Source organism: Colobus angolensis, unplaced genomic scaffold (genome assembly GCF_000951035.1).
Source record: "Colobus angolensis palliatus isolate OR3802 unplaced genomic scaffold, Cang.pa_1.0 Scaffold605, whole genome shotgun sequence".
In the NCBI taxonomy this organism is placed as follows: Eukaryota; Metazoa; Chordata; class Mammalia; order Primates; family Cercopithecidae; genus Colobus; species Colobus angolensis.
The window spans coordinates 565,121-582,139 of record NW_012119655.1 but is presented as its reverse complement, the minus strand read 5'-3'; the positions used below and the strand labels follow the sequence as shown (position 1 = coordinate 582,139).

At 35.8% G+C, this 17,019-nt stretch overlaps 1 protein-coding gene across 2 annotated transcripts in view; it reads right to left on the bottom strand.

The window, feature by feature from the left end:
• The window catches only part of ANKIB1 (ankyrin repeat and IBR domain containing 1), a 165,118-nt gene that overhangs the window by 100,007 nt on the left and 48,092 nt on the right, over positions 1–17,019 (bottom strand). The window contains exons 1-2 of one of the 2 annotated variants that reach the window (XM_011963244.1): positions 7,817–7,865; positions 7,165–7,447 (exon numbers count right to left, since the gene is read on the bottom strand). In XM_011963244.1, coding sequence (XP_011818634.1) covers positions 7,165–7,352 — 188 coding nt within the window. In that variant the 5' untranslated portion in view covers positions 7,353–7,447; positions 7,817–7,865. Of the gene's footprint in view, positions 1–7,164; positions 7,448–7,816; positions 7,866–17,019 lie in introns of those variants that run through there. The other variant, XM_011963243.1, reaches the window with a different exon arrangement.

Below are 17,019 nucleotides of genomic sequence, written 5' to 3'. Positions count from 1 at the left end.
ACTGCTTGAACTCAGGAGGCAGAAGTTGCAGTGAGCCAAGATCACGCCACTGTACTCCAGCCTGGGTGACAGAGTGAGACTCCGTCTCAAAACAAAACAAAAAAGGAATCTAGCCAAGCTCAGCTAGAGTCTACACTGAAGTCTCAGAAAGGCATCCCAGATTATATGAGGCAGCATGAGAAAGTAACAGTCATCAACTTATGAGATAGTAAAGTAGGATTAAATAAAGCACAACATTTTAACCTACATGAAACAAAAATAATTAAATAAAAGTTATTTTACTTAATGCTGATAGGTAAATTCTATTTATCCTTATTTGACAAGATGTAAAAGTATAAAAGAGTTAATTTCTTATAACAAAATCTATTAATTATTTAAAATAATAATCTGACAAAATGAAAAGGCAACCTGTAGAACTGGAGAATATATTTGCAAACCATACATCTGAAAAATGAATAAAAACTGTAAAGAACTCATAAAATGCAGTAACACAAAACAAATAACTCAATTAAAAAATGGGCAAAGGAACTAAGTAGTTTTCCAAACAAGATATACAAATGACCAACAGTCATATAAAAAATGTTCACCATCACTAATAATCACGAAAATGCAAATCAAAATCACAATGAAATATCACCTTATACTTGTTCGCATGGCAATTATCAAAAAGCCAAAAGGTAAGTGATGGCAAAATGTGCAAAGAAGGGAAACCTGGTACACTGCTCATGAAAATGTAAATTGGTACAACCATATGGAAAACAGTATGGAAGTTGAGCAAAATATTAAAAACAGAACTACCATATGATCCAGGAATCTTACTTCTGGGTATATATCCAAGGAAATAAAATCACAAACTCGGAAGAGATATCAGTACTCCCATGTTCACTACAGCATTATTTATAATAGATAAGATACAGAAACAACCTAAATATCCATCAATGGGTGAATGGATAGAGTATGTGGCATATATACAACGATATATTATTCAGTCTTAAAAAAGAAGGAAATCCTGCCATTTTTGACACAGATGAACCTGGAGGACATTTTGCTAAGTGAAATGCACTATACACAGAAACACAAATGAGTGCAAGATCTCACTTCTATGCAGAATTTTAAAAAACTGAACTCAGGAACAGATGCTAGAATGGTGGTTAACCAGGGTCGGGGTAAAGAAAATGGGGAGATGTTTGTCAAAGGGTACACATTTTCGGTTAGAAGATGAATTAAGTTCTGGAGACCTAATAAACAGCATGGTAACTATAGTTAATAATTATATATTATATACTTGAAATTTGCTACGAAAGTATAATTTAAATATTTTCACTACAAAGAAAAACTATTTGAGGAGATAAATATGTTAAGTAGCTTGACTGTGGTAATCAGTTCACAATGTATACATATGTATTCAAAACATCATATTGTATACCTTAAATATATCAATTATACCTAAATAAACCTGGAAAAAAATTGATTTGTGGTTCTCTCTGTACTATCTAAATAAATTTCCAAAGACAAAAGAATATATGATTAAAGAATTAGGGTTGTTTATTCTCAGGAAACGAGAACAATAAGGTAATTTCTGTTTCTAGCTTAATATGTTAAAAGCTTTAATTAAAAAATTATGAACCATTGTTCTTCAAAACAGAAAACAAAAAAGAAAATATCCGAAAACTTTCGGTAGAAGATGTAAAAACATAAGTATAAAGTTAAGTATCATAAAAGTAACCCAAACTGGTAAGTAAAAGAGAATATACAATCGTATTTCCTGTAGGTCTTTAAATACTCATTCAATAAAATGATAACCTTATGACAGGGATAGACAGATACATTTCTGCTTGGAGGAATCAGATCAGCAGTTCTTAAAACATTTTAGGTTACAAGACTCTTATACAATTTAAAAAATTACTGGCCAGGTGTGGTGGCTCATGCCTGTAGTCCCAGCACTTTGGGAGGACGAGGAAGGGCGGACTACTTGAGCTCAGGAGTTCAAGATCTGCCTGCCAACATGGCGAAATTCCATCTCTACAAAATAAAAAAAAAAGTTGGCCAGACATAGTGGCACACGCCTGTAGTCCCAGCTACTTGGGAGGCTGAGGCAGGAAAATTGCTTGAGCCTGAGGTTCGGGGCTGCAGTGAGCTGTGATTGTGCCACTGCACTCCAGCCTGGGCAACAGAGCAAGACCCTGTCTCAGAAAAAAAAAAAAAAAATTACTGTAAGTTCCTAAGAGTTTTTGTTTGTATGGTTTATACATTAATTTTAAAAATAAACCCATTATACATTAACACAACATTTTAAAATAAAAATAACTATATTTTAAAAAATTAAGTGAAAAGAGTGGCATTGTTTTATATATTTACAAATCTCTTTTAATGTCTAGTCTAATGGAAGACAGCTGGATTTTCACAGGATTCCATCTGTTGTAATGAATTGTTTTGGTTTAACTATATAAAGAAAATCCAGCCTTTCTTTATATAGTTAGGAAAGGGAGAAATGTTTTTAAATATCTGTCTCAGATAATAGTGAATATACATATTTGATACTATATCAAAAATTCAACATCAGTAATTTCTCAAAGATTAGTTGCAATGTAGTATCTGAAATGGTATCAATGTCCTTTTTGCACTGTTACGTTAAAGTCCATTGGTCTATCTTACATTTTGAATGTATTCTTCAACCATACATAATTTTAAAAAATCACACACTGATCTTCACAAAAATATTGATTCACTGAGTTATGCAGATCTTCCAGATGTCACATTTCATTAAATAATATAAAAAGCTATAATCGTCAATTTTATCAGAAAAGTGTGTATTGAGAAGTTGTTGAGCTGAAGGTAGTGAATACAAGTTTTCCTGGATTTTAATAATCACTTGAAAGCTCAAATTTTATCATTAGCAACAAATAACTGGCAGTAGTTGTCCCTGAATTGACAGACTCAATTCATTTTCAAGAAAATGTTAGCTAAGTACCCAAGTCTGAACAACCATTGTTTTCTTCTTGTTGCTAGTTGTAAAATGGTGTTCCATTAAAAAAGTACGCAGTTCAACTCACAATTCAAACAACAGCACAGGTGCGTTTCCTCAGAGTCATTGTCGTATTTTGATATGTAGCAGAAATGCTTTATCATACTTTGAAGTTGTCACAGAATATTAAAAAGATGTGTTACTTCAGGATGGAGATTAATTAAAATTAATTTGACTGTTTTAATTGAAGATTTTTTTAGAGGAAACTGCCTCTTTTTTTTTTTTTAAACTAACAGTGATGAATACAATGATTACTAATACAGTTTGGTGCAACTACCTTCATTCATCTTAAAGGTGCCAGCATTTTTATCCTCTATTCCTTGCACTACCACTGCAAATGCCAACACAGTAAAAAAGGCAAATAACATCTTGGTATAATTATAAAAATAGTTTTAACTTCATGCACTCTTTGAAAGAATCTCAGGATCCAGGAGTCCTCAGAACATATTTTAAGAATCACTGGACTAAATGACTTTCTTATATAATGTTTTCCACTTACATGAAGTATATTTGTAAACTCTACTATAAAGGGTTAAAAAGTATTTTACCATTTGGTTTATGTTAAAATATACACATAACCTTAGTAATAACAATATTTAAATACTTTTCTATTGGTATTATAAATAAGTTTTAATCAATTATATATAATAATTGATATTAAAAATTACTGAAGTATCCAATATTAGAAGTTTTGTAATATATCAACAGTTTTATAATTTCACTTAAAATGTTCAACTTAAATAAAACAAAACAAAAAGGTCATGTTAAAAAGCCTTAATAGATTATTAGTAATCCACAATCTATTGAGAACAAACTGGGTGTCTAGCACTGTATTTATAATATTTACCTTCTAGCAGAGATGAGTTTAGTAATAATAATAATAATAATATGATTTTAAATGTAAATTGTAGGAATTTCAGAGAACAGAAGGAATACTGCAGGTCAGAGTAGTTGGGGATGAATTCACAAATAAGGCAGAAACTGAGTTAGGACTTAAAGGACAGGTAATTAGAGAAGAGAGAAGCCATTTGAGAATCCAGAAACAACTGGAATGAAGCTAAGTGGGTAGCATTCTTAAAAGGGGGAAAAGTAAGGGGGAAGTCAATCAACCAGTTTGAATGGCAAGATCATGTTAGAAAGTAACAAGAGAACAGGCTTACTGAGTAGAATGAAGGCAGAAGTAAAGAGAGTTTTGAAAGCCAAATAGAATATAATGTAGAAAACAAGGTATTATAAGTTTCTCAAGACAGAAAGAACACTAAAAGCATATGCTTTAGTAAAATTAATCTGGACATTAGACTATAAGAGGAAAAGAATTGTAAAAAAGACCATTTAGAGGCCAGATACTTTTAAGTACTAGGAGCAGGGGATGATTAAGAGTGAACTAAGTTTAGGGTAAAAGAAATGGAAAGAAGTATATCCAAGAGTGAGACTTAGTGAACTTAGTAGCATGGTAGTAAAGGAGAAGAGTAAATCAAGGATGATTTAAAGATAGTAAGGATTATAATGGTGAGAAGTAATAAACATTAGCAAGTGTATATTGTATGTTAGGCAGCATAATAGACATATAACACACTAACTGTTTAATTGTCCTGGAAGTTCTGTAAGGTAAGTATCCATTATACGGGTAAGAAAACTGCAGTCCAGAGTGACTAAGTAATTTGCTTTGCTAATAAGTGACATGCAGCCCTGACACATAGCTGATATGACTATAGAAATAAGAGGCTGTCAGTACAGTGGTTAAGAGCCCAAAGCTTACAGTCATCTACCTGGGCAACAAGCTTTGCCAGTTACAAGTTGTGAGACCTTAATGTGCTTCAGTTTTCTCACCTACAAAGTACAGACAATAAACTACCTCATAAAATTGTAATGAGGATTCAGATAATGCATGTACAGCACTGTTAATAGCTCTATTAAACAGTAAGCCCTCAATAAACATTTGCCATTATTTCATCAGCATAATATGCTGGTGTCATTAACAGGGGGAAGGCCCAGTTTTGGAAGGGAAAATATAAAATGTTAAACAAGCTAAGCTGGAGGTGGCTTCTAAGTATTTTTAGAGAAATAAAAATGAAAGATAAAAGCAAAAAAATGAGATAAAAGAAATACCTATACAAATCAAGATAAACCTAATAAAGTCATAGGCCTGGATGATCTAAATTATTTATGAAATTTTTCTCATTCATAAATCCTAATAAAAATATTTCTTTGTGTAATGATTTTATAGAACTTCTATTTACTCTGTGTAAAATACTATGCTAGATGCTAGATGTACAAAGAAGATACCTTAAAAGAAGTTGTTAATATAGGTAGGCAGAGAGAAGCTATACAAAATTGTAGAACATAATAGGTAATGTACAGCAAATATGTGAGGCAAACAAACAAATGATGAAGAGCCATAAAAGTTTTTTTAAAAAGACAGAGGTTCCTATGGGTTATGACAACTTAAGTAGATAGCTGTGGCACACACAAGATCTTGAAGAGTAAAATTTAGATAAAAAAGACCCTTTAGGAGGCCAAGTGAGAGAGGACGGCTTGAGGCTAGGAGTACAAGACTAGAGTGGGCAACACAGCAAGATCCCAGATCTACAAAAAATACACAAAATATTAGCTGGCTATGGTGGCCCATGCCTGTTGTCCTAGCTACTTGGGAAGCTGAGGTAGGAGGATAGCTTGAGTCTAGAAGTTTGAGGTTACCGCAAATTATGATCACACCACTACACTCCAGCCTGAGTGATAGAGCAAGACCCTGTTTCTATTAAAAAAAAAAAAAATAGGTAAGAAAGGAAAAAGTGAGAGGAGTGAGAAAGAGGGGGATACTCCTGGCCAAGAGAGCAGTATGAACATGGCAGACAGAACCCTCATGGCATGTTTTGGAGATAGCAAAAAAAGTAGCTTAACTGGAACAATAATTTGTACATGGAAGAAACAGGAAAAAGGCTGAACATTAATTTTTTTTTATCAAGTTCAAAAAAGCTTTGAAGACTAGTTCTAGAATTATATTTCACTGCATAAGAAAATAAGCATTTTTTTCGTTCCCTTCTAGCATCAGACTTCTATACCTGCATAATCTACTTCTAAAAAAATTAACCTTGCTTTGTAATTACTGTTCTATTCTTTGTTCCTTTTATTTTATAAGCTAGTAAATATCAAATGTAATTCCCATGTGATTAGGTAAGAATCTTCATATAAACAGATTTGCTATATCACTAAAGCTTTCTCGTTGAATAGACATTTTTTAAAGTTTCTTAGTATTTTCAGTTTTAAGAAAATGTTTGGATTTTAGAAAAGTCTTTTCGGCCGGGCGCGGTGGCTCAAGCCTGTAATCCCAGCACTTTGGGAGGCCGAGACGGGTGGATCACGAGGTCAGGAGATCGAGACCATCCTGGCTAACATGGTGAAACCCCGTCTCTACTAAAAAATACAAAAAACTAGCCGGGCGAGGTGGCGGGCGCCTGTAGTCCCAGCTACTCGGGAGGCTGAGGCAGGAGAATGGCGTGAACCCGGGAGGCGGAGCTTGCAGTGAGCTGAGATCCGGCCACTGCACTCCAGCCTGGGTGATAGAGCAAGACTCCGTCTCAAAAAAAAAAAAAAAAAAAAAAAGAAACGTCTTTTCAAGTAACTGAATCCCATTAAAAGAAAGGAAATTCAAACTGATCATGACTAGAAAAGGCAAATGCACCCATTTTTTAACTAAAAATAGCTAATCAAGAGTTTAGAACTTTGCCTTTGGCACCATTCTCTGCATTTGTTTGACAGCTGACAAGCACTGTTCTAGAATTGAAATGTTATAAATTAAATACATTATTACCAAGAATTCATACTATGAAATATTGAGGATCAAAATATATTTATAGTAACAAGAACATATGAACCTATCTCACTATTAAAAGCTTTGGACTAATTCAGATATAATAAAGAAAATTTTACTAAATCATAATAAAGAAAATCATATCAAATATTTGGTTTTAGAAAGTTTAATTCACTACAAGACCATATTACATGCACGTGTTTGTATATATATCGTGTCTGTGTATGTCTGTATTTTCAAAAATCATAGTTCCTTTTTCTTTCACCACTTTGTTACCAATTAGTTTACGGTAATACCCTAATACCAATTAGTTTATAGTAATACTTACCCTAAAATTTTATTCATTCCATGTCTAGCAGCATAATGTAATGGAGTATTGTGCTGGTAGGGCTCCCCATAAGATGTATTTGGATCAAGAGATTCTTTTAGCTGAGGATTGTTTTCATATATTTGGCAGGCCAGGTTTTCATCACCATTGATGAGTGCTTTACGGAATTTGGTGGTTGTATTTCCCATGTTTTGTTTTGTTTTGTTTTTTCTGATAGGCAGTGGCACTTCTTTCCTTCTATCTTCAGCCACTTCTGGAACACTTCTGCAACATCTTTCACATTCTAATGAAGGAAAAGTTATTCAAATTAGATGTAAAACAATCATAAAAGAAACAGTAACACAATTAGGAACACTAAAAAAAATCTGGGAATCATCAATAAGGGAACCAACTATATTACATTTTACCAAATTTATCTTAACAGCCAAAAAAATCTCAAAGTTTTAGCACTGTCCAAATTAACTTCTTGTTAAACTGTAACACTTTCCCACACAGAGACTGTTAAGGTTTCACAGGCTGTCCTTTGGATTACAAAAATTATCTACATATGTAACTTTTCAATTTTCCTCTTCACATGGGCAGAAAATGAGCTTGACTGAATTTTATGGTTGAAAACACTTTAATTTCTGTATAAATTATGTATAAATCTTACTCAGCCAATTTGTAGGATAGTGAAAAATGTAGGAAATTTTGCCCAAACAAGAACTGCAGAAGAGGCATTAAAATGCAGCAAAGGAAAAGTGAAAGTGCTCAGTACTTTATGAGGACATCACAGAAAAGACTTAAAATGTAAACATACAGGAATACACAATTCAATGATACTCAGATCATCACAGAAAAGTACTAAAATTGATAATACACAGAACAATACAGTGATTATTCTACCATTTAAGACCATTAAATTTATTTCTTTCTGCTATACAGAATTCAAAACAAGTATGAAAACATCAAATGTTTATGCATACTATGTTTGGAAAGAGGTTATGATAATCATCACATGGGCAATGTGATTGCTAATTTATTTACTACTGAAGCAATGTGAAGTGGGTGGGGGAAGGCCATAGAAACAAACACTGGACTCGAAGTTCAAAATACCATATTTGCCTACAACTAGTTGTGTAATTTTAAGCAAGTTACTCATCCCCTAAAAGCCTCAGATTCCCATCTGTACAGCATGGAAAATGACCATTTCTTAGGTATGGCTATGAGGATTGTAAGAGTTACTTAAAGTGCCTAGTACGGTCCTTAGTTAATGAGTCCAATAAATGCTAGTTTCATTCTATTCCAATAAACGTTGTTTCTGGATCTATTCTTGAGCTATGATGAAAACGAGTGACAAAGAAAACAGCATATGCAAAGGCACGTATGAAAAAAAGGCCTACAGAAGGAACAGTTAAGTATGAATAGAGTTCTGCATCTCTAGCATTAGACTAACAAGAGATAAAACAAAAAATAGGTTGGGACCAGATAAGGAACTTACACTTTAACCCGAAAAGAATAGATAATTAAAGGCTTTCATGCAGGGCAATGATACAATTATTTCATGCTTTAGAAAATTATTGTGACAATGTAGAAGATAGAATAGAGGGAGGAAAACTTAGAGGCAGAGAATACAACAGTCTTTCATGTTACTCTATTAATGAGACCATCCTGGCTAACATGGTGAAACCCCGTCTCTACTAAAAAAAAAAAAAAAAAAAAAAACTAGCCGGGCGAGGTGGCGGGCGCCTGTAGTCCCAGCTACTCCGGAGGCTGAGGCAGGAGAATGGCGTAAACCCGGGAGGCGGAGCTTGCAGTAAGCTGACATCCAGCCACTGCACTCCAGCCTGGGCGACAGAGCAAGACTCCGTCTCAACAACAAAAAAAATAGGTGAAGGGTGTGGTGGCACATGCCTATATAATCCCAGTTACTCAAGAGGGTGAGGCAGGAGGATCACCTGAACCTAGGAGTTCGAAACCAGTTTGGGGAACATAGTGAGATCTCATCTCAAAACAAACAACAACAATAACAACAACAAACAGAGGTGAAAATAACATGCACAGTGTTCAACATAGGCTTTGTATAGGGTAGTTCTCAACCTTGGTTGTATCTTATAATAACCTGGGGAACTTCAGAGTCCTACTGACCAAACTACATCTCATAACAAAAATCAGAGTCCCTAGCGGAAGCACCCAGGCATAGGTATTTAAGCTCTTTATGTGATTTTCAACATGCAGACACCACTCTATAAAAGGCTTCTGGAACCCTGAAGCTAAATATCAGGGCAAGATGTCTGTCAAGCCTATTCTGGAGGTAGGCATTAACTACCTACTTACTATAGCAGCACAGTTTCTGGCCCATTACTGTATGTAATGAGGTCACCATTTGGGTTTTTTAAGGGTTCTTTATTATTGATTTTTTTATTTTAAATATGCAAATACATACATAGAGTAGAACTTTTTGAATATATGAACAAAGAAAGAATTTAAAAGCTCATGGTTTACTGCAAGAAAACCACTGGTAGCATTCTGATACACAACTACACTATTTAAATGTGTATGTGTGTGTTTGTTTGTATAAAATACATATGCATATACACAACATAAACATGTATACATTAATTGGATCATATGACATAATTAAGTTTTTAATTTTTCAGAGAGTTGCTAAACCTTTAGCCTAAAATATTACACTTTTATTGTTTCATCTTGAATAAGAGGAGCAAATCGTTCTCTCCCACACTATACATAATATAATACAGCTACTATTTGGAAACTTTCAGTTGTTTTGGTCCTTGATAGAATACAACTCAAATTATAAACATTTTCAGAGTTCTGGATTAGATTAATAAATAGCACATTTTCTGAGATTTACATTAGCACTTTAGTGAAATATTCTATAAGAAAAATAATTTGTATTTAAGAAGTAAAAAAATAAATATCTAAGAAAGTAATGTTATGGGGTACTCATTCAAAGTAACAAGTTTTTTAAAAAAAATCAATAATACTCTAAATGTGCATTAAATATTACTGTTAGTTGAAAAGGATAATGGCATTGAGAAGTCATTTTGTGGCTTTCAGTTATTTTCATATCTGTTTCATTTTAAAATTTTGATCGATGAGCCTGAAAGTCACTAAGAAATGCATTATTTAAATGGTCACAGCTCAATTCCCCTCAGATTTATCTTCACAAACCTTGCCTAGAAATTTGCCACATGTATCCTTTTCCCTAGCCACAGCTATTATTGCCTGAGGTGATTGTTCTCTCTTTGTTTGAATCAAAACCTCAAGTAATATTTCTGGAACTCCAAAATATGTCTATGTATAGAGCTTCATAAGGCAAGCATTGGAGTACCAAAGAGGCAAAAAGAATTCCTTATTTTGGCCTTCTAATTCTTTACAGAAAAACTGGGGCAAGGTTTCATCATCTGAGTAGTAAAGCACAGCACTTGATAAGTATTTAATGAGAAGAAGAAAAATGTAGCCTGGGTTGGGCGCGGTGGCTCACGCCTGTAATCCCAGCACTTTGGGAGCCTGAGGCAGGTGGACCACGAGGTCAAGGCGTTCAAGACCAGCCTGGCCAACACAGTAAAACCCTGTCTCTACTAAAAATACAAAAAATTAGCTGGGCATGGTTGTGGGTGCCTGTAATATCCGCTACTCAGGAGGCTGCGACAGGAGAATCAGTTGAACTTGGGAGGTGGAGCTTGCAGTGAGCTGAGATCATGCCACTGCACTCCAGCCCGGGCCACAGTGTGAGACTCAGTCTCAAAAAAAAAAAAAAAAGAAAAGAAAACTGTAGCCTGTTGATGGACTCCAGAAAGTTTTACTTAATTTCTGATTAACTTTTAATTGTGAATGCCTTTATAACTCTAGCTTTCTTTTTAAAAATTTTTACTTTTGTGGATACATAGTAGGTGTATATATTTGGGGAGTACATGAGATATTTTGAAACAGGCATGCAATGCATGATAATCACACCAGGGTAAATGGGGTATCCACCACCTCAAGCATTTGTCCTTTGTATTACAAACAAACCGATTATAATTTTTTTTTTTTTGAGACGGGATCTTGCACTGTTGCCCAAATTGGAGTGGAGCAGTGCAATCCCAGCTCACTGCAACCTCCGCCTCCCAAGTTCAAGCGATTCTCATGCCTCAGACTCCTGAGTAGCTGGAACTACAGGCATACACCACCACAACTGACTAATTTTTGTATTTTAGTGGAGACGGGGTTTCACCATTTTGGCCAGGCTGGTCTTGAACTCCTGACTTCAGGTGATCTGCCCACCTTGGCCTCCCAAAATGCTGAGATTATAGGTGTGAGTCACTGCACCTAGCCCAATTATATTCTTATAGTTATTTTTAAATGTACAATAAATTTTATAATCACTCTACTGTGATAGCAAGATCTTAATCACTCTATTTTTTTTTTTGTACCCATCAACCATCCCCAGTTCCCCTTCACCCTGCAACAACCCTTCCCTGCCTCTGGTAACCATTCTTCTACTTTCTATCTCCATGGCTTCAATTATTTTGACTTTCAACTCCCACAAATAAGTGTATAATTCTAGCTTCAAATCTCTGTCTCCCAATTGCACCATTGATAGGTTAATAATCTGTAACAAAAACTCAACAGTACTTAAATTAACAAACTACTCCTAGAAATCTTTTACAGAAGATGAAGTTCTTCAGAAATAAATAACCAAATCCTAATTCAACTATTCTCATAAAAATATTTTTAGTAAAAATAGTAACTATATAGAAGTATATAACTCACTCCCATTCTTCATTTTAACTGGATATGGGTCACACACACACACTCATACTCAATTTAGTCTTCTGCAGTTATCTGCACTATTGATAATAACAACCTTAAATCTACAACTAAACTCTTTAGCCAGTAGAGAAACAAGCAGAAAGTTCATTCAGGCAGCAGGTCCCAATATATATATACACACACACACACACTTTCATACACATACACAATTTAGTCTTCTGCAATTATCTGCACTACTGATAACAACAACCTTAAATCTATAACTAAACTCTTTAGCCAGTAGAGAAACAGGCAGGAAGTTCAGGCAGCAGGTCCCCACACAACCCTATCCCACTGCAGGCTGAAATCAAACAGATGAGTTTCTAAGATTCCAGGAAGCTCAAATTCCAAAGAAACGCTCTAATGGTTACTGTAATAATAATTCAAGAAAAGGAGAGGATGGGCTGGGCACAGTGGCTTACGCCTGTAATTCCAGAACTTTGGGAGGCTGAGGCAAGAGGATTGCTTGAGCCCAGGAGTTCAAGACAGCCTGGCCAACATGGCGAAACTCTGTCTCTACAAAAAATACAAAAATTAGCCAGGTGTGGTGGTGTACCCCTGTAGTCCCAGCTACTTGAGAGGCTTAGGTGGAAGAATGGCTTGAGCCCAGGAGGCGGAAGTTGCAGTGAGCCGAGATAGTGCTACTGTACTCCAGCCTGGGTGATAGAGCCAGACTTAACTTTCAAAGGGTAAGGTAAAGAAAGAAAACAAGACAGCAGAAAAAAGAAAAGTCAGTGGACAAAAAGCATGTGGGCAGATGAAATACTAAGCTCTCAACTTGTTCATTCACCCAGTCAACATGCATTTATTGACCAATGGTTATTTTGTCACTGTGCATCAGAATCACCTGAGGAGATGATTTCAACTGGTCTTAAGGGGGACGAGGCCAGAGTGGGAAATTTAAAAGCTTCCCAGTTGATTATAATGCATGTCAGAGTTTAGAACCATGGACAAATTTTGAAACTATGCTAAGCCAAAAGTAGCATCCAGAAATGTGATGGTGAGAAGCAATGTGGTAGGAGTCAGCTTGTTATCTACTTTACCAAGTAACTTAACCTCTTTGAGATGTTTCCTCAACTGTAAACCAGCAGTATTAATATCTACTTTCTTCAGTCAACAAATACAAATGAACAAACGGATAAAAATCACTACATTTATGAAGTTTATATTTCAGTGGGGATACACATATGAACACTGTAAGGCTTTGATTTGTTCTGTGTGCAGGTTTTTGAGCTTGATCTTTCTTGGCTCTTGCTTAACATTTTAAGAAAAAGACATTTAAGATTTATCCATGTTGATACATAATAGTATTCCACTGTATGGGTATACCACTACTGGTCTAATCATTCACTTATTGAAGGACTCTTCCAGTTGGGGCAATTATTAAGGCTGCCAATACATTCATATATAAGCTTTAAATGAACATAAGTTTTAATTTCTCTTGAGTAAATATCCAAGAGTGGAACTGCTGGGATATGTACTAAGTCACATGTTTAACTTTATAAGAAACCACCAAATTGGTTTTCAGAGCAAGTGTACCAGGATTCAGAGCATTCAGAGTTATTCTGAACCCTGGTCAGCATTTAGAATTGTTAGTTTCTAGTTAGTGGGATTTTTTTTTTTTTTTTTTGGTAGCCATATCAATGGATGTGTAGCAGTATTGTACAGCAGTTTTCATTTTCATTTCCCTAATGACGAATGATGTTGAACATGCTTTCATGCTTATCTGCCGTGCATACATCTTCATTTGTAAAGTGTCTGTTTAAATAATCTTTTGCCCATTTTTAAGATGAAATATTATTGAATTTGAGATCCAAATAGATGCTATAAAAAGTCCTTTGTTAGAAATGTAATTTGCAAATATTTCACTTTGAGCGAATTTGTATGTAAGGTGTTTTGCATATAGACATCCAATAGTTCCAGCACCATTTGTTGAAAAGATTTTCCCTTCTCCATTGAGTTCCCTTTGTATCTTCGTAAAAAGCCAATTGACTGTGTTCTATTTCTCTGTGTGTCTCTCTTTTTAGCAATTCTATATTGTCTTGATTACTGGGAGAACAAACATTTTAACAATACTAAGTCTCCTAATCCATGAACATGGTATTTCTATTTATGTCTTCTGTAATTGATTTTCAATGACAGTTTTGTAGTTTGTATCATACAAATGGTACACATATTTGTTAGATTTATACCTAAGTATTTCTTTTTGGGGGGTGCCATTATGAATCGTGCTTTAGAAAATGTCAAATGCCAAGAGTTCATATCTAGAATACAGAAATACAATTGAATTTGTATATTGACCCCATATTCTGAAAATGTGATAAATTCACTTATTAGTTCTAGGTTTTGTTTTTCTTTTTCATGAATTTTTTTTTGGGATTGTCTAAAGTAGATTTGTATTATCCATGAATGGTGGCAGTTCCCCCCCCTCCCTTTTTTTTTTTGAGACGGAGTCTTGCTCTGTCGCCCAGTCTGGAGTGCAGTGGCGCAATCTCGGCTCACTGCAAGCTCCACCTCCCAGGTTCAGGCCATTCTCCTGCTTCAGTCTCCCGAGCAGCTGGGACTAAAGGCGCATGCCGCCACGCCTGGCTAATTTTTTTGTATTTTTAGTAGAGACGGGGTTTCACCGTATTAGCCAGGGCAGTCTCGGTCTCCTAACCTCATGATCCGCCCGCCTTGGCCTCCCAAAGTGCTGGGATTACAGGTGTGAGCCACTGCGCCCGGCCTTTTTTTTTCTTTTATATCTGCACGTCTTCAGTTTATTTTTCTTGCCTTACTGCACTAGATGAATTTAAAAATTCATGGACAGAAGTTTGAGAAGAAACATGATATTTGCATGGACTCAAAGCATCTCCCCCAAGATATTTCAAAATTAGAATGTAAAAAACAGCAATTCACAGTGGAGAAGCACAGGAGATAATACTCTGACCAGAAACCACCACCTGTTACCTATTGACATCCTGTACCCCAACCTGATGCACTAAAAAAGGCACATAAGTTCTGTAGTACTCTTGTGAAAAAATTTGTAACATCCACCCAATATGAGAAAATATCACAGAAACTCAAGTTGAGAGATGTTCTACAAATAACTGGCTAGTACTCTTCAAAAGCGTCAAGGACATCAAAACAAGGCAGCACAACTGTTCACAGTTTAAAGGAGACTAAGGAGAAAGAAAACTAAATGCCATATAGGGCCCCAGACTGGATTCTGAAATGGATAAAATGACATTAATGGAAAACTGGTGAAATCTAAACACAGTAAATAGTTTAGTTAGTAGTACTGTACCAATGTTAATTTCTTACTTTTGATAACTATAGTTAATGCAAGGTGTTAACATGAGGGTGAAGGGCATACAGAAACTCTCTGTACTATTTTTGCAACCTTTCCATAAGTCTAAAAGTACTTAAAAATAAAAAGGTGAAAACAATTCTAGCTCCTGTGTTTTGGGAAGAGACTGCAGGAAAGCATGAATAGAAACAGGAAGGCCAATTTGCAGGTTACTAGGGTAAACCAGGCAACAGCTGATAGGTTCTTGTACCAGGACTGTAGCAACACAGGTGTTGAGAAGTTGTTTGGATTCTGGATATATTTTAAATAGCGTTTTCTCAAAGAAACCCTTAAAGATGTACACATAGTGGTATGGGTTATTAATCACCCAATAAAATAAAGCAACAAATGGAATAAAATAAGGATAATATCCCAAATTCACAAACCCTTGAAAGACAAGTTGTCTTCTAGAAAATAAATAGGCCACTCCAAGAAAAATCAATGTTATTTACTATGATTTTTGGCACCAAACATCGAACCTCTATGCAATCTCTTAACTCAAATTATTAAGCTGGGCCACATATAAATCACAAGGTCCACTGGTCCCTCTACATTAGATTTCCCTGATGGTGAAAAGAGACAAAGGAAGCGAAGGAAAGGTTTAAAACAGCTGCTGGAATCTAGGTACAATATGCACACCTTCTACTAAAAGGTACACATGCTGGTAATCAGGTCCAACATTAAAATATCTCATTTGGAGAGAAATAAGGAGAATGGCCTCTATTTGTTAGGGCATGGGATATTACAGTCAGCTTCAGGGATACCAGGGTTCAAGATCTGACCATATTTAACTTACAGGTGAAGGGGTAGTAGTAGTCATTAAATTACCTTTCTATAAAATCTCCAATGGTTTCCTATAGGTGACAGGATAAAGGCAAACTTAGGAATTGCATAACTAAGGCTACATCATCAAAGTGTTTTTAAGTACAATGAGTTTGCCTGAAGCTGGGGATTTGCACAGGGAATAAGCAGAGGTAAAGCTGTATAGCTAGGTAGGGCTGAACCCTTTGATTCCTACCCTAAGAGTTTGGCTTCAGCTTTAACATTCTCAACTTAATTTTAGGTCATCATAGTCTTTAGTGGTATTTCCTATTTCTGAAATGATAGCTCATTTATTATTCTGTCTACTCTGAACTTGGCCAGTGTAACTCAGTGTTATGTATAGATCTTGTTTCCTATGGCAGAATAATTAATGCAATATAGTTTAGTGAGTTGAAAGAACATTTAAGATAGAGCTAGTCGATCCCTTTTCCTAGCCAGGGGAACTGAGACACACAACACCTGGAAAATCGGGTAATTCCCACCCCAATACTGTGCTTTAAGCAAACATGCACACCAGGAGATTATATCTCACACCTGGCTGGGAGGGTCCCGCACCCACGGAGCCTCCCTCATTGCTAGCACAGCAGTCTGCCATCTAACTGCAAGGCAGCAGCGAGGCTGGGGGGGGGGGCGCCCACCATTGCTGAGGGGCGCCCACCATTGCTGAGGCTTAAGTAGGTAAACAAAGCCGCTGGGAAGCTCGAACTGGGTGGAGCTCACAGCAACTCAAGGAAGCCTGCCTGTCTCTGTAGACTCCACCTCTGGGGACAGGGCACAGCTAAACAACAACAACAATAACAACAACAACAACAAAAAAGCAGCAGAAAACTCTGCAGACGCAAATGACTCTGTCTGACAGCTTTGAAGAGAGCAGTGGATCTTCCAACACGGAGGTTGAGATCTGAGAA